The sequence below is a fragment of the Emydura macquarii genome, unplaced genomic scaffold (assembly GCF_026122565.2).
Source record: "Emydura macquarii macquarii isolate MOO-44397 ecotype Brisbane River unplaced genomic scaffold, CSIRO-AGI_Emac_v2 contig_1390, whole genome shotgun sequence".
In the NCBI taxonomy this organism is placed as follows: Eukaryota; Metazoa; Chordata; order Testudines; family Chelidae; genus Emydura; species Emydura macquarii.
In genome coordinates this window covers 3,997,348-4,022,454 of record NW_027131527.1, presented here as the reverse complement: position 1 = coordinate 4,022,454, position 25,107 = coordinate 3,997,348, and the positions used below count along the sequence as shown (strand labels likewise).

The window sequence follows — 25,107 nt, the reverse complement described above, 5'->3', positions numbered from 1 at the left end:
AGTAGAGAAACATCTCCATTTAGCTAGCAATAGCATTTTCTGGTGGAGACTTTTATGCTGGGATTTAGAATAGGTCAAACCTATTCTCAACAAGAAAGCTCTAGATCTGACACTCATCCAAATACCAGGCTTTGTAAGGTGAAAAGGGTCTGCGGTAGGATGTCTGATCCTGCCGGTCTCTTGAGTTGACAGGTCCAGAAAGAGTCCAATGGGATGATGGGTTAAGCACTCTGAGAAGGGTCTTGAAACTAGAACTGTCTGGGCCAATTGGATGCAATGAGAATGACCCCCAACCCTGTTGTAACAAATATTTTGCAGAACCTGAGCATGACCCTAAGAATCCTTCAATGCCAGCTGGCAAAAGGTTCACTGTTCTGTAATGGCAACACCTGACAGGCCTAGAAAACTTACTACATCTAGCACACTGCTGTCATAGTATTTATCCACAAAGAATATCCTGTGAGGTCTTACACAAGAGCCAAGATCACAATGATAAGTATGTGTATTGACCTGTTCACCTTGGTTTACAGGTAAATTAAGCATTGTAAGCCAACATAATGCAAACTCCATTTACATGCAAAGTCAATGAAAGGATATGAAGTCAGCACACCAGAGCACAGGCCATAGGAGGGCTTCCTGATTCGGAACAAACACTGAATTTTGGGGGATATAAGGAGAAGGCAAAGGGACACCTCTTTATCCTGCACTTGAGGAAGTAATCGAGGCACTGTGATTACATTCATGAGAACAGGATCCCAACCCACCCTTATTGGAAGTACTGTAAAGGACATGTATGTACGACAGCTTTCAGAGAGATGGTTAGCTTATCAAAGTTAAGTTTAATCTCTAAAAAGCATTTCATATTTTTGTTTTATATGTAACCTTTTGTTTCTATTATCCTTACTAACTCTTAAATCTTAATCTTTAATAATAAACTTATGATTGTTTTCACTATAAATATATCTCAGGGCTGTGATATTAAATGCTGATACTGAGTTGGACCACTTAAGCTTGTGTGTAAATTGTCTCCTTGGGGACAGCAGACCTGAAATTACTGAGTGTGTATGGTGGATATGGGCTGAACACTATAGGGGGAACATTTCAAAGGCACTCTGGGGCTGGAGTGTAACTACTGTTAACATGCAAGGCAAAGAAAAGGCTGACAGAGTCCAGAAGAGATTGTTTGGGTGGCTAAATAGATGGAAGTGTCAGGAAGCTGATATCCTGTTAAGCATAAGCAAGCCTCTCTCTTGCTGGAGGCAGGAGGTTAGCAAGGTGACTTGGAGCCCTGGGCATCCCCAAAACTATCACACTGAGGTAGCTAGGGGATGGGTGGAAAGGCATACTTCAGCTGGTCTCTGCCCAGGATAATAGAAGGGGTGCCTGGAATCCCAGTCTTATGCTGCTCTTGAGAATTTCTTATCCATCTGTGAGGTGAACAGGTCCCAGGATGGCATTCCCCACTGGGCAAAGATGTAGTTCAGGATGGAATTGTGTATCTCCTACTTGTGGTCTGTGGAAAACTCCCTGCTGAGATTGTCTGACAGAGAATTCTGTGCACCTGGTAGGTCTGCTGCTGTTCCATAAACTGATTGCCTCTATACAGAGAAGAAGATGATTTTGATCCACCTTGTTTCCTCCACTTTGTCATCTGACATTATCAGGATGTGACAAAACCATATAAGTGGGAAGGAACGCACTGCACACTAGGCAAACTGCTCTCAGCTCCAGGTGGTCAATATGCATGCTGGCATTCTGAGGAGACCATGTGCCTTGGGTAGTGCGACTGTCCATGTAGGCTCCCCATCCTATGAAAATGCACCTGTGATTATGGTTGCATCCCATGTGGGTGGAGGGAAAGACTCCCAAATGCACCTGATGATCCTGGTTTGTCCACCATCTTCACCTTGGTATTCATATTGTCTAACTGGTGAGTAAACCGATCAGAGCCAAGCCTGCAGGCAACAGAGGTGAATCCTGGCTAATGGCATTACATAGATATATGCAGCCGTGTGTCTTTCCCTACTAGGAAAGATGGACCCTGATGGCGATCTGTGGTCAGCTGCCTTATCAAGCTGTTTGTGGCCTGGAATCTGTTCATAGGAAGGTAGACCTTCGCTGACATCAAGTTCAGGGTTGCATCTATAAAAAGTCTATGGTTTTTGAGAGTATCAAAGTGAACTTTTCATTGTTTCCACAGACACACACCAAGGATGAAAGAAAATGAAGCAAGAATAGTATCACTGACTGGACCTCCTGGCTGGATCTGCCTATCAGGAGCCAATTGTCCAGATATGGAAAGACAGTGTATCAATTTCATGTCATCTGGGCTGCCAACATTGAGAAGACCACTGTGAAGACCCTGGGTGCTGTTGCCAGTCTGAACAGGAGCACTCTGAACTGGTAGTGCTCCTGTCCTACTCAGAATCTGAGCAACCTCAGTTCAGAGCACAAGGGAAGCAACTGCACAGGCATGATCCAACTGACACAACTTGCTACAAAATTTCCAGTCTCAGGCACATGCGCACCCACATATGGAATATACATAGGAACAAGCACTTGGAGAAGCTGTCATTTCTCACCACCATTCTATGGAATCTATAGTAGCATTCCATATAACTGGTAACTGCCAAAAATAAGAAGGCAGTCCAGAAATCACTTATGAACTTTTAGACCAAAGGGGAATCCCGAGGCTATTCTTAAACCTTGGCCATATAAGCTATAAAAATAAAGCCAATAATGTGGCTACTAAAAACACATTTGGGAGCACACTTTCTCATCTAGTGACTCAATATATACACAGACCTTTAGGATCGTGGAAGACTTGTTCACTTTCTTGTCCCAACAACAAATTCCTCTAAAGGACTGAGACTAATCAGACCTCTACCATATTGCTGAAGTAATATTTTGATTGCCAGAATCCCAAACATGAAGTGAAAGTTTGATGGAAATGAAAAGCCTTTCCCATACACTGAGCTCTCTGTCCCTTATCTGGAGAGGACAGATTAAAAATGTTAATTATTTACTCCTCTATTTTAAAAACTATAGAAAGATTTGGAGGCCTCCAAGATTTTGTATATATGAAGAGCTATGGACAACAAAGAAATCAGTTTTGCTGCAACATGAGTAGCTGACTTCAGGGTTGACTCTGTTAATTTATGCAAACAAAGTTTCAGTGTATTCAGTGAAGGATAAGCTTCAATTTAGATTTATGAATGTTGTGCCTCACTACAGTTTTTGTTGAAGGAATGATGGCTCTGAGACCTTCTCCTTTTTCCCAACAATGCTAATAACTAAGAGTTACTTTTAAAGAGTGACTTAAAATTCCCAGGCAATGTAGTTAACATTAGAGGGAGACTCCATTATGAAAAGGAGTCCAAATCCAATGGACTAAAGTTGTCAACCTCTAAATAGAAAGGTGGAAAAAGAGAAGCTCAAGTGGAAAATAAGTGAAAACAATGGATGCTGAGGGGGGTAGTAGTATTAAATTATTTACACTTTGATTGCTTGAGTTGCCGGAACATGAAACAAAGGTACAGGCTTGGTCTACACTACAGCGTTAGGTCAATATAAAGCAGCTTATGTTGACCTAATTGTGTCAGTGTACACCCTATAGCCTTGCTCTCACCAATGTAAGTGCCCTGCTACACTAATACAATAACTCCACCTCCACAAGAGGGCTTATGTTGGTGTAGTTAGGTCAATGCAGCCTTGTTCGGTTACTTATATCCGCTATTGGCTGTCATTCTTGTCAATTTCACTTCTGTATGCTAAAGCCATGAAATTGACAAGAAAGCCAGACTGGTGGGGAGCTCCTGGCTCCCAGACTGGTCCCATCCCTCCCCCCCAAGGTTCCCTGCTGGGATCCACCCAGAACCTGGGTGCTGCCCTGAGACTCTCTGCCAGGATCTACCCAGTCTCCCTGCTTGGAGTTGGGCTGAACCTCCTGTGCTCCCAGCACCCCATTGGGTGCCCCCGCCCCACTGTGAAAAACACAGCTGCCCCTCCCTTCCTTTCCCCCTACCCCCTGGCTCACCACCCAGGAGCATGGCAGCCACCCAGCAGGCAGCCATGCTCCCTGTGTGGGGTGAGGAGCCAAGAGCCTCAGGGCAGCACCCAGGGGCAGCCTAGCTCCTGGCAGGTAGCTCTGCACAGAGCTGAGCACCCAGGCTCTCCGCCCCCTACAATGCCTCTTTTAAGTCAGTGAAAGCGCTTCTGGTGAGGATGCGCACTACCTATAGAAGAAGGGTAGTGTGGACATGAACTGCAGTGGCTGTAAGTCAACCTAACAGATAGACGTAAGTTTTTAGTGTAGACACGCTCACAGTCACTAAAATGCAATCTAGCAACAACACAATTCTCTTCACTGAAAATTGACAAATCTGTCCAGCCCTCTTGTTTCTCTCAATCACAATCCCCTGATACAATCCTGGTCGGAAAGCACCGCACACTTTTGAACAGACTGTATTCAGAATTTTTTTTTTTTAAAATGATTCATGGCACTTAGCACCCTCCCCACTCATCAACAATTTTTGTGGTCATTTTTGTTATGTCTGATTTGTTCAGCCTATATAGCCTAGATAGCAGAGCAGAAAATTTGTTTCTTAAATCTGTTTTATACAACTCTGGTTAGAACAATTCACATAGATAATTTATAATACTTGATTTTCATATTAAAAAGGAGAAAAGTAAGTTTTTCCCTTTAGAATTTACTACAGGAATCCCCTTCCCTCTCTGATCCAATTTCTTTTGGCTCTTATACCCAATGGTTAACATGACCATCTAGACTTATTCCGAGTTACTACTATACTTGCCAGTCTGTCTTGATCATTTCCAAATATTGGTCAGTGTTTAGGGAGAACTGATAAAGCTTTGGAGAAAAAAAAGCCTACTCACTGGGATGGCTGGAGTTTTCAATACTGGTGGTGCTGGTAGAGCCTCTGACTCTGGCTGGTTCCAGTGCCTAGCATTATACACAGCTTTTGTTGGAGACTGAAAAACAAAATAATTGCTTTTTATATTTTTTTAGTAGAAATCTAGTACTTATCAATGCATATTTTAAAAACAAGAAGAAATCTAATTTCTTAACATTTTATAGTTATTAATATGTAGTTTAAAAAAAAAAGTGTTTCAAAATTAAACTTCTCTCTTTTCCTCATGTTCCCATTGCAATGTCACAGGAGTTTTACTTTATTAAAATTTCTCTTTCAATACCAATTTCTTGACATGGCTTTAACTTGATTTGACATCTGACCATTCTAGTTTTAAGAATGACAGGTAACATTCATTTCATGTTATTAGATGTAAAAGCATGAATTTCTGAAGAACATAAATACATACTTCAAAGTAAATATCCTCTTAAGAGAGTGTCAACATTAAAACTTCTATTAATTAAAATAAAATTTTCAGCCTCCCTTCTGATTTAGGGACATACACCACCTTATCAGAAGAAATATACACTGAAGGTTGGGTTAAAAATGTAAAACCAACTTACTTGGATCTTGTCATTTATCTTAAATTGATAGAAATTCTCAAATGAAATGCCTTATCCCATTGACACAACCATGTGTTAATAAAGTTAGTAGACCTATTTCCAATTGCTGCCCATACACACATCAGGACAAACCAAAAAAGATACATGAAATGAAAATTTTCCTCAGAAGTTTAATGAAAACAGCTTAACACAGGAAAAAGCAGCTAAAGATAAATATACTAATATGTTTTCTTTTACATGTGCCTGGAAACTTGATTTCATAAATAAAATTCAAACAGTAAACTGTATGTTCTTTTTTTCCCTTTAGATATGCCCCCTCTTTTGTGAAGTAGCTTTTCCCTCTTGTATTAAAACTATTTTTAGAATTTAAAAAGTGAGCAAAAGGGAAGCCGTGCACAAGAAAAAAAAATCTTGTACCAAAAAAGTAATGTAATCTTATGCCTAAAAACCCTGTTCTTATTGGACTATGCACACACACTTTGAAGTTGCAGTAAACATGGCATTATACACATTGGTAGGTTTCCTACTATCACAAATTTAAGGAGTTTTGGGGAGGTTAGGAACAATGTTAACTGGAAACAAATTTATTTCATGTCAGAAGTGAAATTTTTATTAGGTGGCATGTACACCAATTAGCTATATTACTATTGAAATTTGTATAGCACCACAATTTTTCATCACTTTTTACAGAAGAGAAAGATGGCTCCTGCTCCACAAAGCTTACAGTCGAAATCAAACACAATAAGACAGGAAAAAGAAAGGATTTGAAAAAAGAAGAACAATAGCTGAAACTAGGGCTTCATTTATGCGATTAGGGGTATGACTACACTGCAATTAGACACGCATGGTTGGCCCATGCCATCTGACTCAGGCTTGCAGGGCCTGGGTTGCAGGACTGTTTAATTGCAGCGTAGATGTTCTGGCTCAGGTTGTAGCCTGAGCTCTGGGACACAAACGTCTACACCACAATTAAACAACTCCACAGCCCGAGCCCCAGAAGCCCGAGTCAGCTGCAAGTGTCTAATTGCAGTGTAGACATAACCTTACATGGCCACATAAGTTGCTCCAGAAAAAAAAAACTTGCTCCTCAGCAGAGATAAATTTAGTGAGAATGGAAAGAAAATTATCTATTTATCAGACACATGGAAAAAGAGGGTGAGAGGTATTCAACCAGCAAGATCCAGCAGCAACTTCCTTTTGAGAAGCCTGATCCCCTCTTGGCCCAGCTGCTGGTTGGGCGGTGCAAAGGGGAGGGAGGGGGCATTGTTCCAGGAATTTGCTTAGTGGGTCCATCTTCTCTGAAATCTCTCTGAGATAAATAAAGCTTCATACCCTCACTCCTCTACTTCCCAGAAGGGAGGAGCTTCGTCTTTTCCCTCCTGCAAAGCCTTTCTATTCCTCCATGGGGAACTTACCCAAAACTGTCTGCAGACTCAGGCTTGGTCCACACTGCCGGCAAAATTCAGCAGGAGTCAACCGGTGATATGCAAGCTACGTAGAGTAGCTTGCATATCTCCCATCCACTTCCTAATTTCTATGTAGTGCGGCATCCCTACTACGCTGCACCAACAGGAAATGCCCTCCCTTCAACACAGCATTAATATTCTTGCTGGGGTGAATTAACAGCGTCAACTTCCAGATCGATTGAGTGGGTTTCCACTGCCACTTAATCGATCTCGCAGAATTAAGCTGGAGGTACCAACAGTGCCACCGTCAATATACAGACATACCCTCAGACAACACTGCACCAGCTTATATTTGGGAAGCTATTTGTGTAACCATGAGTTTTAAAAAATGAAATCCCATGCTGCAGATAACTGATTTGCAGTTCCATTCTTTCCAATGAAAGCTACTCATAAGACACTGGTAAAATGAATTTACAAGCCTGGGATTTAATATCTAAGAAAATGGAGCCCAGTACATGTACTGCTTTGTACTGACCAAAACTAGTAAAACCAATAAAATACATTCACATTTTCACATCTCATTTTCAAGATCATAATAAAAAATCATTTGTTAGAAGTAGCCCAATTCAAGTAAATAATTTTCTGAAAAATTGGACATTTTCTGGAGATTCATTTTATTTTCTCAAAGTTTAAGTGAACTGGGTATTCATGAAAAATAAGGGATTATTTGAAGCTTGCCAGGAGATGTGGCAGATTTTCCTTCACCTCTAATTCAATCTTGACATGTAACCTTCTGTATTTCCAGTTTTACATTTCTGAAATTTGGTTTACTAATCAAGACAGGAAGGTGCGGTAACTTTGATGTAAAGTAGTCCACAGATAACCACAATATGGCAAAAACTGTCATTTGTGACTGAAGACATGTGAGATGTAGTTTCCTAGATTCAAATCTACAGACCTGCTTCTAAAAAGAGTGTGCGTGAACATGCACTTTGGTACAGAATGTATTTAGAGTCAGTTTTATCTTGGAATTGCAAAGGAAGTCCATGATTCTACATAACTTTGCAAGACTGGTCTTAATTTACAGGAAAATAGCACTTCACATAAACATGTTAAGAAACACTGATTCCCCAGATGAAGTTTCTTCCAGTGTGTGTGTAAAATCCTGTTAATACCTTTCCATTAATGAAACTTAGTGACAATAGTTTTGAATTATAGAAAGGACAGACAGATGGATTAACGAAATACTATAAAATGGCTACTCTAAAGCAAAAGGAAATATTCATTTTAATGTACTCCCAGCCAGGAGTCTGAACTGAAAAATGTGTTATTCAAATTTTCCTATCTTGGACCATTCATGCCTCTTAGACTACCTGCTATCTCAACCTCTAAATAATCCCATTTATGATGCCATACTTTCCCAGGGATAACTCTAGTACTTCATTAATCTGTACATGTACACTTATCAAACTAAATTCTTCACCATGAGCTCCCCAGATTCCTTCAGTCCCTGGTCCAGGTTATTATGTGTCATGTTAACGCTAAACAGCTCAGCAGAAACACAGATCCAGGTACATTCACTCCTGCATAGCTCCAACTCTCCTCTCCAGAGCACCATTTTCCAATTAAATACTTTTTGTCAGCTGTTGGTTCCAGTTCTGCTGGTGCTTTGGACCCTCTCCATCATTTTATAACTGAAGTCGTCTTAGTGGAAGCTACCATATTTGCTCCCCCTTAACCACTGCTTCTACAGGCATCCGGGCTCTTCCTTGCAACACAGAGCAAGAATCAGCTGTAAAGAAGTCATGAGCCATCACCAAGTGACCATAAAAACCAGACTGACTTTCATCTTGGAGATTTGTCTCAGGTTACTATACAGCAAAACTAGAATTGAGAAACAGCTCACTTATACTTAAGTGATGTTGCTAAGGCAAGCCTATTTAAAAGGGATTGATCAAGGAAAAGAAAAAAACCTCACCTGTTGAAACAGTTCAAAATGCCAGATTCCTCAGAAAAGTCTTGTTACAACACTGACTTTATTTGCACTGGTAATTTGTGAACCTGTTCTAATTTCTCCCCAAAATAGAACACAGTCTTTATAACAAATCCATAGGGATTACAGGATTACAAAGTGATTAACCCACCATTTTTTCAGTTTACTTACATGAAGGATACTACAAGATCTACTGATATCTAAGATGACTTAAAGTGACAGCATTGTAATGTTTGTCCTATCTGCATTAATACTTGATTTTGTCTCACCTATAAAAAACTAGTTTGGGACTTTGGGGTGCTGTAATTATCTCCACTGATATTTATAAAAAAATCTTAGTGTTGCTGTAGCAAGGCGCTGTGGCCTTTCATGGAGCCTGGGCCCGAGGAAGGGTTGCGATGCCCCTGATGGGCAGAACAGGGCTCTACAGGCCAAACTGCCTGGCAACAAAGGGGCGGAGCCAAGGCAGGAAGTGGGAACTATAAAAGGCCAGCCTAGCAGCCCAGTAGGGAAAAAGTGTCTGCCTCTGGCAGCAGTGTCTTCTTGGAGACTGCGGCCTAGGCCTGAAGCAGACCCGGCAGCTGTTTGGAGCAACTGCCCCACCAAGCCCACATCCAAAACCTGTCTGGATTCCGGGCCCTAGTGATTGGATGGGGCCGCCAGGCCCTAGTAGCTGGAACAAGCACCCGAGACTCCTGGGTGGGAAATACCCCGAGGCTGGCCCTGACCTGGAGGAGCTGCCTGACACCAGGGACCCCCGGGAGCTGACTGAACCCGGTGGATCAGAGGAACCCCTGGGACCCGGAGAAGCTGCCCTCTGCTGACGCCACAGAGGAGTTCCCGGACTTGCTGCTGGTCTACGGTGAGGGACTTGTGGAACTGCTGCTCGCCTTCTACCCCAGCGACTCGGAAGCAGACTGCTTCCTGCAGGTACCTGGGGACAGGGTGGGAGGAAGTGGCCCAGGGACACACAACTAGCAAGTGGCTGAGTCAGGGGCTAAACCCTGTCAGTGTGTTGCAGCTGGACCCCCGCCATTGATAGGGCCCTGGGCTGGGATGCAGTGGAGTCGGGTGGGCCAGAATTCCCCTTCCCTAACCACCCAGGAGGGAGTGCTACACTCTGCATTTGGGGGACAGAGGATCCCGAGTTCTACTGGCCCCACCTGCCTGCAAGGCCAGGGGCCCCAGACTATTTTACTAGCCCCGCCTGTGGGAATGCTGGGGGCTGTTGACCGCCCAAACAGCCCGGCCCCGCTTGTGGGCCGGGCCCTATAGACTGCTTGCCTGCCCTGCCCTGCCTGAGGGCCGGGGGCACCAGACCACTTTACCAGCCCTGCCTGTGGGAAGGCTGGGGGGATATAGACTACTTGCCTGCCCTGCCCTGCCCGAGGGTTGGGGGCACCAGACCGCTTGCTAGCCCACCCCGCTGGGGGCTGGGGCTAAAGACTTGTAAACAGGCACTGTTTATTTCCCTAAAGGAAGGCGCTGTGGCTTTCCTCCGAGCTTGGACCCGAGGAAGGGTCGCGACGCCCCAGCTGGACTGTGCCACCAGCCTACAGTTGTGTAATAGGGGCATTGTCATTTGTGCAATCTTGTATGTATTAGCTGTATCTTTTGCTCAAGAGCAGAGTGGAGAGATCTTCTCTCCTTTTTCATCCATTAAATTGTGTAACTCTTTGCTTATAAGAGAGACAGCTACTGTTTTCAGACAAATTGCTGCTTGAACCTATATAAATGTCTCAGTGAGGATGTGAAAAATATATTATTCTAGGGCTGTGTGTGTTTGGATTTTTTGGATGCGTTGGCGTGCAAAAGCAAAACTAATACCAAGGATTTCATAACATGCAGTTGTGGCTGTCATTTTGAAAAAATCATTTCCCAATGGCATAAACTATAGGTCATACTTAATCCCTAACCCTCAAAAGCTTCAGAACAGAAATTTCAAGAGCTGGCACTCTACACGTCCTGGTGAAGCATAGCCTGACATTCACTATGTAACAGCAGCAGACAATACAAACCAGTGGCATGAGTCATGCTGAAAATGCTGGCAAAAAAAGAAAGGTAGCAACTATTGGCAAACAAAAACACTGTTCCAGATACAGGAGACAACCACTGCATTGTGTATACAATAAACATGTAGCTTGATAAATGCTTGGTTTCTGTTAGAGTACTTGATAAGACCACACAGTAATCATTCATCAAAATTATATGTTTAATATCCAAAACAAGACATTTCATAAGCTAACATGCTAAATTATTTAAGTTAGGATTTTATAATTGTCTATTTTCTCTCTTTTTAAAACATGAGGTCATCTTGTGTGCATCCACTACCCTGCAGACAACAAAAAAAATCACAAATATATTAAGCAATATGCAAACAACTCATTTCCTGCTCACACTGCACAGTTTTCCTTATGAAGTGAACAGACATTTATTCAGTGCTAAGAGAACAAACCACCTGAAAACAGAACACTGACACTGCATAGGCTGAAGAGTTGGGCTGCAATATATACTGTGAATTCTTCAGCCGACATAATTCTTTTAGGCTAGCAGCTACCAGCAATGATATAAAAACAAAGTTTGACTGCTGATCTCAAGAGGTCAAAACGTGAATTTCATCTCACTATTTGGATACAAGTAGAGGAATGATGTTTAACAAAGTCACTTTTTGGGTGCCAGGTACTACTAATTGATAGCAGGTACCTCTTTTGAGGTTTATAACACAGTATTTATAAAAACAGTATTTATAACACAGTATTTATTTTAAAAAAGGCCAATAAAGAGGTGTCAAGGTAAATTTTAATGTATTAGTCTTTGAATAAAACCTTTGTAACGAAAACTAATATTTTGAACCAATATTGATGTTTTCCTGAAAGTACCATATAAGCGTGGAATTCTGTTCACAATGGTAAAGTAATGTATATGCTTCAACTTAAGGGGATGTGATGTTCGAAGTGACCAGCACTACATAGCTGAGTGTACACACCTTGGCTGAAGTCCAGCATCATAACAAAGTTCACTCTCTTTCTCAACTACTATCACAGAGTCTACACCAATCTTCTAGGCATGTCTAGGCAGCTCAGTCAGCGCCGCAGCCATCGATGCAGTGGCATCAAGCGGGTCTAATGAAGACAATCGATTGTCAAGTGCTTCTCCTGTCGACTCTGATATTCCACCAGAACAAGAAGCGTATGCTACATCGACAGGAGAGCGTCTCCTGTCAACATAGTGAAGACAGCGCAGCTGCTCGATGAAAGGTACGTTCAGATCAGTTACGTAATTGATGTACTTTGCATAGACAGAGCCGCACAGTGTAGACCAGGACTCAGATTTCCTCAAGCAAAACCAGTTTTTCCCGAGTCAGAATAGTTAAAACATTTAAAACTATCAGATCTTACAGGTAATTCCTCCAATGACCAAATATAAACTTTGCACTAATATCTATTTATTCCTGCTATTAATGATAAGGGGCAGAGCTTTAATGATATTTCCATATGAAAAATAATGTGAAAATAGGAGAGTGCTTTTTTTCTTTAACTTTTATTCACAACTGCAGCCTGTACTAAATGAAAGTATGTATCATTACATATATTGGTTCCATGAATACCAATGACACCTGTAAAGAAGACCTAATGTTATTAAAGAATCTAGTGAACACAGATTTGAGTCAATGAAGGAAGAAAAACTAATGTATTTCTCAGTAACTAGCATTCACCTCACCATGTGGATCTCAGAACCAGTGAAAGCAGTTAATAGGAAGAGCCAGTGATATGCCACAGATGCATGCTTTTGAACGAAAACAAAATGATCAGAAAGCATTAATCCTGTTCCACACAACTTGTCTGGAGCAAAAGAAAAAACAAAAACACAGAAAGACATGAGGAAGACATGGGGAAATGTGGGGTGAAGAGGGAGAGAAAGGGTTAACTCCATATAGAGGCAACATATTGGGAAAATTCCACTTACTAAGGAGGGAGGAGTCAGACTCACTTCCAGCAAGATTTAGGGCAGTGGCAGGGACACTCCTGTGCCATCTCCTAGACTCTGAGGTTCTCTCACTATTCCATCCTTAGTTCAGAGTGTACTCTCTCTTTTTATTGACTATTGCTCTAACTTTCTCCAATGCTGTCCCTCACTTTCTCTCTGACTCTAGCCGCGGGGCTATCTGCTCTCCATGCGTCTCCCCACATTCTATCTTCTCTGTCTTTTCTACTAGTTCATTGCCTGTTGCTTTGCCTCCTCCACATGTCTACTTTACACACAAAAACACACCACTATTTAAACCAGTGCAAGTTAGTGTTTAGACAAGGCCTAAGAGAAGCAGTCTGTACAATGCGTATTAGGGAGAAGCCCAGCTAATACGAGAGAAGCTCAGTCCACATGAGAAATGTTCCAAAGGACTGGAAAATACTTCCTTTTGTTGGAAATTGCAAAGACAAGGGAGAATAGTAGTAAGAAAGGTCAGGTCTGATTGACTTCCCAGTGAAGGTTATGAACTAAACTAGAAGAGACATGAAATCCCATTAAATGTAGGCCTCATTCCTCACTGTCAAACACTCCCTTTTAATAACTTTTGAAGGAATTCCTGCCAGTTTTTAGCCCATTGGCTCTTTTAGTCAATCCTGATTTACTCCCTTACTGAGGGATTATTTCTTGGCAACTGCAGTTAGGATGAAGTAGATGGAGTGATTCTAAAAGCTATAGACTAAGCAATAATTGAGCCCAAGTGCTCCATGGATGGTTTTCTGGAGTCCTGAAAACACATCTAACTAGTTTGTAAGTAGTGAATTTTATACATTCATCTGCTCCGTTAAGTAAGCCTAGACAGACTGGTTAAGGGTACAGCAAGACATTTTTTGTTTTCTCCTTAGATGGTTTGCCATTTTGGCATTCCCAATTTAAGGAAGGACTAATGCAGTGGAGCATTTTCCCCAGTTAACTTCATGTTGCCCAAAATTACTTAACTCTGCATCTTGCACTGCTAGTCACAAGCTCAGACTACAATTTATAATAAGACAAAAGTAATATTTCTATTCACATTATAAGTTATCAGCTGCTGACTCCCTCTCTAAGAAAGCAGAAAGTCTGGTCACATGAGTGAGAAGAGCCTGCAGTGATGAGTCTCTGGCAACTGCATGACAAACTGTGCCAGGCATTTGGGAAAAGAAGGTCACCACTTCACCCCCCTCCTGTGTATGTCACCTTTAAATTATTTTTTATTTATACTCAAGAAGTCAAAGAAAGTGCCTACACTTAACTACCACATATTACACTATTTATAGCCAAATATCACCAATTGGGGAAAAAACTGCCTCAGACTATTTTTAAACAGTGAACCTAGCAACCCTATGCTTTGACACAGGTTACGTAGTAGTATTTCATAAATTCAGTTCTACCCGAAAAGTGCCCAATGGAAGTAAAAAGTGGTTTGCTTTTCCCTCTGTGAAAGAGCGCAGAATATTTTTATCTGGAACAAAAAGTTAGCTTGTATTTTTTTCAGGATTCCTAGTGAATTCAGCTAAGATCTTCCTCCCTGCCATGTATCTAATAGATATCATGGAAAAAACAAACTAAGTTTGCTCCTGATTTGTTTTGGAGTTTGTGTTTTGTTTTTGTTTTTAAGTACACCTCCAAACAGTCCTCCGTTTTGCAGCTGCCCTGCTTTGACCCACAAAAACTCCTGTCCCAGTTGAAGTAAATCCTGTCCCACAGGGCTGGCTAGGCTTGGCTCCTTGCTCCAAGTGCTATGACCTGGGCCGCTTGCAGACAGGATGGCAGCACTGCTAACTCAAAATCTGGCCTGGCTGTTGAGCAACCCCCCACCGCCTTAGTATCGAGGGGAGGAGAGGGTGGGCAGGCCTACCCTGAGCAGCGCTGTAATCCTGTGTGTCGTGGACCAGGCTGCAACACCTGGAGTAGGGAGCCAAGTCCCACAGGACAGGAGCCACAGCTGCAGTCTTGGTCTACACCCCTCTGAAACACACACACAGGACCCATCCTAGTTTAGTTACTTTAAGTGTTGGGAGATACGTTTTAGAGATACCCAATTAAAGCACTTAAGATTTTGCTAATATCAAACTGTTAAATAGTGTTACTAGGACTGAGAACACTCACTTTTCAAAATGAAATACTATCTTCTCAATACAGAAGCCCTAACGTAGTTCAGTGTTTTCTTAATTACTCTAGCTGGCAAATCTCATATTTCACTGAAGAATGTGAAGTTTATTTTCTATCTTACTAATTTTTTTCCCCCAGACTAATTTTCTTCTCTTCTAAATGACAAACATTGACACTATTCAAGGGCATTAATCTTATTTTGTCTTTGGAAGGTGTGGGGTGAGGCATCTCCTTTCCTAACCACTTTCAAATGTATAGGAAAAAAATTGAGTTTTTTAGCTACTCATCCTAAAAGGTTAATTTTATTAATAGCTCAAAGATAGACAATTCTCACCACAAGTTAAAGCACTTTCCATTTTCCTTTACCCCCATATTTCCCCTATCCTGCAGGGTTTGCGGGGGAGGGGAAAGGATGAGAGGATGTCCATATCTAATTATCTTTGCTCTCTTGCTCCATGTGTGATCTTTGTTTGTCACCCATGTGTTGGCTTTCCCTGCCCCATTTCTCCTTACACCCAAGCAATGCTGCAGCTAATAATGTTTTTGTCTACACAAGTGGGGGAGTACAAAGACAACGCTACTCATAGCATTGCTGCAGCTCTGAGCAATAGTTGCTTATGGAAGGTGTGGAAGGGAACCAGTTCAACATACAGAGCAAGGAGGATCTCAACTCTGCCTCCACTCAGCCGATGGAATGTGGGACAAATGGCAACACATCAGACACTGCTCACCACCAACCTAATAAGAAGAACTGGGAAACAATAGAACCTACTGTATGGAACCAATAAAACACTACCTAGCCTGTTAATAGACAAAAGTTGTTGGCCCCCACTATTGTTTGGTGACAGCTCGTAGCTGTTACTCTCCAGTTACATAAATTAGAAGTGCAGAGGTTACTTTCATATTACACAATCATCAATCAGATAGTTAATTTAAAATTCAGTCAATCCTGAATACAATCCTGCTCAATCCAGTTCTAAAAACCAATTAGCGATTAATTCTTATTGTGGTTGCTTTGGGTCCATTTATACCTATATAATTAAAACCATCACCAAATGATCAAATAGTCAACCCTTTAGTAATACATGTAATGGAGTTTCCTTACAGAGGCACCTGTACTCATAGTTAAGTCAATATGATTCGGTGGTTTTACCAAATCGTTGTAAAGACAGCCTTCATTTTTAATCAGGCAATAGAAAAGATGCTCGTTAAAGAACACAGGCTATGTAGGATATGAACTGAATCAGAAGGGCACAGGTCAATAGTTTAGCTACAAGAAACATATTACCAGTCATCTAATCAAATCCTGACATACTTTCTAGACAAATGTCCAAAACTCTCAATCTAATGGTTGGCCACACCATTTGCCAGAAACATAGCTACGACATGAAAGGGATGTCCTTTAGAACAAGCAGTGCACTGTCACCAACTGCCAGTTCTGACCACCATCTTGTCTCTCTCTTTCACTGTCAGAGACTGCTGATAAAGTACACTGCTGGCTTAATGCCATCCTCCAGCAACAAAAAAGATAAAGAGCTACAGCAACAAAAAAGATAAAGAGCTTACAGTTTAGAGAGCATTTTGCCTGTCAGAACCCAGCTTGATTCCTCACTGGAGTCAAAATAGCAGCAGTCAACCAGCAATCTTCCCCATCAATCAAAATTTAATGTAATTTTTTTAAAGTACCACAAAACAATTGTCTGAAATATAGTATTCCAGCTACATAGTATAGAAAGAAAAGGGTTAAAGTTGTACACTACCTTGGATTATAGAACGGTCTTTTCCTGACTGTTACACAAATTAAGGTACGTCTACTCAGGGATAAAAGATCTGCAGCATGACCACAGTTGGCCTGGGTCAGTTGACTCAAGCTTGCAGGGCTCTAGGCTGCAGGGCTTTTAAAAAAAAAAAAAAAAGTCACATGGTAGACATTCGGAGACCCTCCACTCTCACAGGATCCCAGAGCTACGGCTCCAGCCCAAGCATCTTTATATCAATTTTTCAGCCAAGGAGCCTAAGTCCCGCAAGCCCGAGTCAGCTGGCCTGGGTCAACCGTGGGTTTTTTATCCCTGTGTAGACATACCCTTACGGACTTGGCATATGGTTTTAAGAAGCTGCACATTTAAGAGAAAGATACAGTATCACTTACAGGAGTTACCATAACATCAGACAATTTGAAACTATTTAAAAGGTTTGCTGGTCCCATTTAAAGCAAATTAAAAGAACGGTTATGGACCTTTTTAACTGTTGTTCTTCGAGATACGTTTCACATGTCCATTCCACGCTGGAAACTTTTCCCTCAGTGGTACTCACCAGGGTGCCTCAAGCACCCTCTGCTGCCCCGTGCTGTTAGCACTGGCACAAAGCAATCAGTAGGCCCCACATCCCCTCAGATCCTTTTTTCCAGAAACTCTGATGTAGAGGGGTAGGAGGGAAGCTCGTGGAATGGACATGTGCAACACATCTCAAAGAAGAGTTACAAAATGTCAGTAACTATTTTGTCTTCGAGTGACTGCACATGTTCATTCCACTCTTGGTGACTTCCAAGCAGTGATATAGACAGAGGGATTGAAGTTCATGTACACACAGATCGTAACACAGCCCAAGCAAATTTGGCAGTCTCAAGGGTAGTTGGTGATGGTGTAATGGGATACCATGTTTGCTGATGACCAAGTTGCTGCTTTATAAATGTCCTGAATAGGGATTTGCACCAAGAATGCCATGGAAGTTGCTTGTTACCTTGTGGAATGAGCAGTCAGGTTACTTGGTGGCAAAACACATGCCTGATCGTAACACACAAAGCTACCCAGGATGAAATCCTTTGTGAAGAGATTGGAAGACCTCTCATTCTGTCTGCTATAGCCACAAACAGTTAAGTGGACTGCCAAAATGGTTTAGTCCTTTTTATATAGAATGCTAGAGGCCATCTAACATCTGATGAATGGAGTTGTTGCTCATCCTTATTTGCATGAGGTTTTGGGGAGAGGATATAAATACAACTTATCTTTAAAAAGAAGACTGTGTATGGTGGCTCCGATGGGAGGGCACTGAGTTCAGAGATTCTTCTGGCAAAAATGATGGCAATTAGAAAAGACACCTTCCAGGTGAGGAATAGTAAGGAGAATGTTGCTAGCAACTCAAAGGGTGATCCCATAAAAGTTTTGACAAGACCACGTTCAAGTCTGGTGGGGGATAGGCTGGGGGTGGGGGGACGGGATGGACGAGACGGAAAGGGGAAAGAAGGGGACGGATACAGGCTCCCTTACTTGAGGTTACAATCTTTGTAGGTCTTTGAGGAGTCCAACTGTCTTTTGAAAAAACAGACCAGTTATCCACCTGAGGGCCTGGTGGACCTTGATAGCAGAAATTGCTAAGCCTTGCTGTTTCAGGTGTAACAAATAGTTGAGTATATTTTTAACAGATAACTGCATCAGCAAGACTCTGGTTTGTGAAGCCCAGACCAAAAATTGCTTCCATTTTGACAGGCAGGAGGCCCTGGTGGCATCTTAGTAAGACCTGGCAAACTTGTTCTAAGCAAACCTGTTCTCTAGTACGTAATCATAGAGATTCCAGGCCTTTAAAAGAGAAGAGCTTAGATTTGGGTGGAGCAGCTGACTGTAGTCCTGAGAGATCAGATCCAGATGTAATGGGAGCAAGACTGGTGTCAATACTGAGAGGTCTAGCAGAGCACAGAATGGGACCATGCTGGGGGCTATTAATTAACGCAGGCGTGGTTCCACTTTATCTTTAATAACACTCTGTGATGAAGTGGGATTTTGGTTGGGGAGAGAAGGGTGCGCAATAATAAAGCTGTCCCCTCCAGGATAGTAAGAAGGCATCTGTTGACTGGCCTGGCTCAGATGGAGATCTCAATGCCTCCTCCATGAGCAGGAACTTTAGCCTGGCCTTCCCATTCTTCATCATTTGAGACTTAAAGTCCTTACAGATCTGGCAATGGTGCCCAGTATGAACTTCCCCCAAGTACCTCAAAAACCTTGACTGCAGGTCACTCAGGGGCATAGCCTTAGTACAGGAGACTCAGTTGAAGCACAGTGACTGAGGCATCCCTCGGCAACAGGCATCAGACAAAAAAAGTGATAAACAGAGATAACTAATAAGTTCTCTAAACTACTTACAATATACAGAGTAAAGTGCACTGAGAAAACTTAGGAAGGCAAGAGCAGTTCCAGCAAAGAAACTGAGGGGTTTCAGGGTCAGCTGTGTGCTTTATACCAGCACTAGTGGCACACAGCAGCAGAGGGCGCCCAAGCCACCCCAAAAGGTACCACGGAGGGAAAAATTTCCAGTGACTGTGTGTGGGCATGCGCACACCAAGAATTGAATGAAAATGTGCTATATCACTTGAAAAAGAATAAATTATTGGAAAAACATTAGACATCATGCTTTAAAATTTAAAATGTAACCAATTAAAGCAATTAGAAAGTTATGGATTTTACAATGCATCCTTTAATTTCTCATTTGTAGGTCTCTAGCATCTGAGGGTTTATTTTACGTATGTTGTTCATGTATATCTTAACAGTTATGACCTAAATGACAAAATCACAATAGGAGCCAAAAGGTCTGAATTTCTTACAACCTCATCTTTGAAAGTGTGTGAACAATAAACACTCCAATGTATGTCTGCAAGAAAATTTAAAACAGTAGTGAAAGTTTTTAAAATGTATTTTCAGTTTTCTGAACAGGTGAACTAAATAATAGTGCTGAGCTACAAATGTGCCAGCATGCATGCTGTACTTTACATTTATATAGTTGTTTACATATCCATAGCACCACAAACTCATTTACCTGAAGCTATATATTGTGTCGTTTCAAATGACTACACACAGTATTTCAAAGTCTGAAATGAATTAATGAAATGAATTAATAGGAACAAAATCTTTGCCACCTGCATAATGGTACACCTACTTACAAAAATAACACTTGAAGTGTGTCTTTTCCACCAATTAGGATTCCTTTTGAAGTACTGCCGAATTAAATGACATTTACAAATCTTAATGTAAAGAAGTTACCTGAACTCTTGTCATGGCAAATCTGCTTAGTGGCAACAGAATGATACCTCTGAAATCTCAATCCTTGAAATAAAGGTTTACATGCCTAAAAACCTTAATACTAGGACTCAAACTCAAGACTACAAATTCATGAAAGTCTATGACCAACAAGACAATCCAGAGGTAATAATACATTTATTTTTACACTATGTAATTAGATCTACAGATAATAAATATCTTTGGCAACTTAAACAAATAGGGTAAAATTGCTGGATCAGTCTTCAAGTAGCCCTCCAAGGACCATGCTAGGGACATAATATGAGCTACAGAACTGGCCCACAAAAAGTTAGTTAAGTCAAGACTTTCTATAAATGTGCAAGTTTTTGTACCATTTGGATACGAAATTTAAATGTATTTGAAAAGCCCGAGGAAGAATGGTTATGTGGTTAAGGCACTGAGCTGGGATTCAAGAACTCTGGGCTAAACTCTCATCTTGGCCACAGACTTCATATGTGATTTTGGGAAAGTCACTTAAGCCCCAACGCAAGACTTACAAATGTGACTAAAGATATTCCTGTGAGCAGCCCCACTGACTTTAATGGAACTACTTGTTTAATCAAATAAATGCACATAAGTCTTTGCAGGAACAAACCATCAATCTTTGTATCTCAGTTTATAAAAATGGGATACTTATCCTCCCCTTCCCCCCCGACCGCTTTGTCTGTTTTATGACAGAGATGCACAATGCGGTCCTCATTTTGATCTGGACCTGTGGGTGCTACAGTAAATAACTTATCAATAGCTACTTATCAATACCACTGGGAAAAGAGTTAATTAAGTGCTTTGCTTTATGGAGAAAATCCTGGTTACAGTGCTCAGCTCAAGTAAGCGGCCTGAGGGAAAACAAAACTCCTTCCAGATCACTGAATAGTAACAAGTTCTGTGACCGTTACTGCAACCCGTGTGTGAGAGAGAACACAGCCTTTCACCACTCTTCATACGGGGAAAGACAATGTATACACCCAGCTGCAGATGCACCATGCATGTACTAAAATGTTTTGAAATCCTTAATGAAAGGCTCCATGTGCAAAGGAATGGTAGTTTTTAAACTAAGACACATTCTGCCTTAATGTTAATTGAAAGCATTATGAAATAAACATGACAAAATAAGACCATGCCTTTATTAACACATTTTAGTGATAAGGGCTAAGATTTCTAAAACTGACTGACTTTTGAGCTCCCAACTTAAAACCTCTTAAAGGGACTGTCAGAGGGCAAGTGCTTGGCATTTTCTGAAGTAAGACTTCTTTAAGGTGTCTCAGTTTGGACAACCAGAAATTGAGACAATCAAAATAATTAGTAACTTTTGAAAATGTTGATCTGGAATATACCTTAACTTAAAATCACTAACCAGAATCTATTTTTACATTTCACATCTGACTAAGCAAATTAGAGAGAGAATACCCCAGAAGGAGATTGCATGTTGTCCTTACTTCATCTCATCTTGATCATTGCACTCAAAGAACTAAAACATTTCTTATTGAACTGTTGTCATGGTTATGAACCTCAGTATATTTCACTACCAAAAAGCAGAAAAGGAAAATTTATCTTGCCTTACCTGAAAATTTGCTTTCTTGTAGTTAGAAAGTCTGCAGATCAATTATAATTAAAAATAAGATTCTGTCACGGGTATTTTTAGTAAAAGTCAGGGATAGGTCACGGGCAATAAACTAAAATTCACAGAAGTCTGTAACCTGTCCCTGACTTTTACTAAAAATACTTTGGGGCAGTGTAGGAGAGGTAAGAGAGGTAGACAAACAAACCTCTACTGGGGCTGACTGCTGCTGCTCCAGCCCTGCCTCTGAAGTAGTCACGGAAACAGAATTCACGACCTCCGTGACAGAATTGTATCCTTAATCATAATGGGTCTTGTTCCTTGGAGACAGAAACCAGACCTGTCAAGATAGCAGGCTGGGCGTGGCCACAACCCTAAAAACCCAGCCAGCTTCAACACTTCTAACGTTACTTAGTACAGCTAAACCCTTAAAAAAGTTTACTTCACAGCTAATTAGATAGAATAAGAGATTCATCAACACTTTCTCCTACAGAGGAACTTCAAACTCCACACCACCTACCATATGACAGATGACACTTGAAATCTCTTTCAGAACAATAATCCTTGTTCAGAGTGGGCTGGATCTGCAGATTTTCCCCACTAAGGCCTTGTCTACACTAGAAAAATAAGTCAACCTAACAGACTGACTTACAGCCACTGTCCTCCTTGGGTCAATAGAGTGCATCCTCATCACAAGCATCTCCACCTACTTAAAATAGGGAGAAAAGGGAGCTGAGAGCCCGCAAACAGATCGGGTTAAAAAAGACCGAGCGACCATCCACCAGTGGATGGAAGACCGATATCATGGTGAGGTGGACCTTTATGGATGAAAGCACGAGGCCTTTCATTTTCAAATGAAGTAGGTAGACCAGAATAAGGGGGAGGCATTTTGCCTGGGGGATACCTTTTCACACTGCCCATAGCGTAAACCTTTTCCACTTTGTGAGGTACGCTCTCCTGTATGACTGCTTCTTAATCCCCATAAGGATAGATAGCAAGCTCATTCTAGTTTGTTCAGTCACATAGTTGTCAGGACCGCCTCCACCGCTCCTACTTTTAGGAGGGACTGCACTTCTTGTGATAAGTCTCTCGTGAGAAGTGTCCCTGAAGAGGAACAGGAGGGGAGGGGTGGACAGGAATTGAATTGGATGGTATAGTCTACCTTTATTGTGCGGAGTACCCATTGGTCTGATGTAATACTGGACCAGACATGGTAAAAGGGGGATAAAAACAGTTCCCAAACATGGAGAGTGGATTCAGGGTATTGACTGGTGTGCTATACTCAGATGCACCCTCAAAAGTTCTGCCTCTGTCCTGCCTGTTGTCACACAGGCTCCAAGGAAGAGGTTGCAGAGTTTTGAGGTCTCCTGCAAAAATCCTTCTTGCCTCTCCTTCTAGAGTCCTACTTGTGATGTTGGTGAGGTGGGTAGAAGCTACCCAGAGGTTGGGGCCTGAAGTGCTTTCTGGAGGGCGCTGGGTTGTGCAACCCCAATGATTTCAGTGTCTCATGGGAGCCCTTTAGACTATGTAAGCATGTGTTCATTTGCTCAGAAAAGAACAACTGCCCTTTAAATGGGAGATCCTGCACAGTCTGCTGGACTTCGTGGGGTAGACCAGAAGACTGAAGCCATGAACTGGGGTGCATGACCACTGCCGTTGCAATCACCCAGGCTGCTGCATCCATTGCGCTGACCTCATCAACCAGTGCTCTGAACTCAGCTCTGGACACCACTGGCAAGAGTTCTTTAAACTTAGATATGGCGAGCCAAGAATTAAAATCGTATCTACTCATGAAGGCCTGGTGATTTGCAAATCTTAACTGCAGGCATCCCCGGAGTAGATTTTCCTCCCCAGCAAGTCTAATTTCTTGGCGTTTTTCGCCTTCAGTGAGGGACCTTCTTGTCCCTGCCTCTCCCTCTCGTTGGCTGCAGTTGGTGGTGGGGGGTGTATAGATACTCGTATCCCTTAGGAAGTACGAAGTATTTCCTCTCAACACGCTTACCAGTGGGCTGGAGGAAAGCGGGCGTTTGCCATAACGCCTTGATGGGCTGTGCAATGGCTTCATTTAGTGGTATGGCTACCCTAGACTGGCCTGAGGACACCAAGCTGTCCACTAGAAGCAAGGTTGACTCCTCTATCTCCTCAATTTTTAATCCGAGGTCCTGAACTAGTCTCCATAGGAGTTCTTAGTGTGACTTAGAATTATCCTGTATCGGCTCTAGTGTCGTACCCGATATAGCCTCATCCAGGGAGGAGGAGGATATGGCCCTGGGTACTTCAGAATCCTGTACCTCCTGTTGGGCTGGTGTATTGTCCACCGGTACAACATGGGGAACCAAACACCTCTGCCTCCATCACTGAGCTCCTTTCCGAGGGTGATGGTGGAGGTGCTCTGCCCTCAGAGGCATTGACTGAGATTGCCCTTTCATTGAGCCTTGTTGGGCCTAAGTTGGCCACTGTGACGGGGCTTGCTTTTGAGGCGATAGCCACGATGGTATAAGTGCCTGCCTCCTTTCTCTCCGCAATACATAGGATCTTGCAATAAACCCAGAGTGAGGATCTGCTTCTAGAATATGGGGGCACCGTGCCTTATGGTGCCGTTGTGTTATGGGGCATTGAGATGTCGATCTGCATTGAACTGATGCAGAGTAGTGTCATGATGTGTCTTGGTACCACGATGGAGAGTGGCATCAAGAAAAGTGGTGCTGAGAGATGGATCAGCATCATGAGTCCGATAGGTATCAAGCAGTGGAGCACGGCCCTGAAGTTGAGCGGTGCCAAGATCATGGTCAAAGACTGGGATAACTCCAAGAGCTCAAACGGTGTCTTGATTGTGACCGGCACCTAGACCCTGAGCACCCAGAGCAACACCTTGAGTGTTGTCAGGGACCATTTCTAAAGGTCTCCCATGAAGGGAATCATCTCCTCATCATGGTAGACTATTTCCCCATACTTAGGCCTTGCCTCAACCCTGTAAGGTTCTGTGGCATCTGGGCCGGTTCCCCCAGTAAGCAGTTCTGGGGGTTGGGGGAGAGGAGGGAGGGAGAGGCGTTGGGAGGGATATCAGGCTCTCTGCTGCCTCAAATGCCTCAGATGTAGTGGGGGGAACAAGGGTAGAGTCCCCCACAAGGCCCCCTCCCAGAAAGAGTCCCGACATACCGGACTCGACGGCTCTTCAGTCTGAGCCAGAGTAAATGGTGCCCATGGCAAGGCCCCGAGGCACAGATCTCACCTGTCATGCTTTCTTAGACAGGGAGTGACCCATCTGTCTTCCCCGCCTTCTTTAACGGCACCAGGGATGTTGAGCAGTGCTGCTCTGCTAATGCTAATTTCCTCAGTGGCGGCAAGGGAAGTTGGTGCCAAGTGGGTCCCAGTGCCAGGAATCTTGACCTGTGCTGGAGTTTCATGGTTGAGGACAGGGTGCTTCTTGCTGAGGCTGTGGATGGTGCCGATTCAGTTTGGCAGCCAAATAC

General features: G+C 42.4%; 1 protein-coding gene across 4 annotated transcripts in view; it reads right to left on the bottom strand.

The window, feature by feature from the left end:
• Positions 1-25,107, bottom strand: part of WAPL (WAPL cohesin release factor) — a 113,832-nt gene that overhangs the window by 31,169 nt on the left and 57,556 nt on the right. For all 4 annotated transcript variants that reach the window (XR_010920637.1, XM_067552520.1, XM_067552521.1 and 1 more), the window contains exon 5: positions 4,897-4,992. Coding sequence is in view for 3 of the 4 variants with exons in the window: in XM_067552520.1 (XP_067408621.1) it covers positions 4,897-4,992 (96 nt within the window). In the remaining variant the exon portion in view is untranslated. The remainder of the gene's footprint in view (positions 1-4,896; positions 4,993-25,107) is intronic.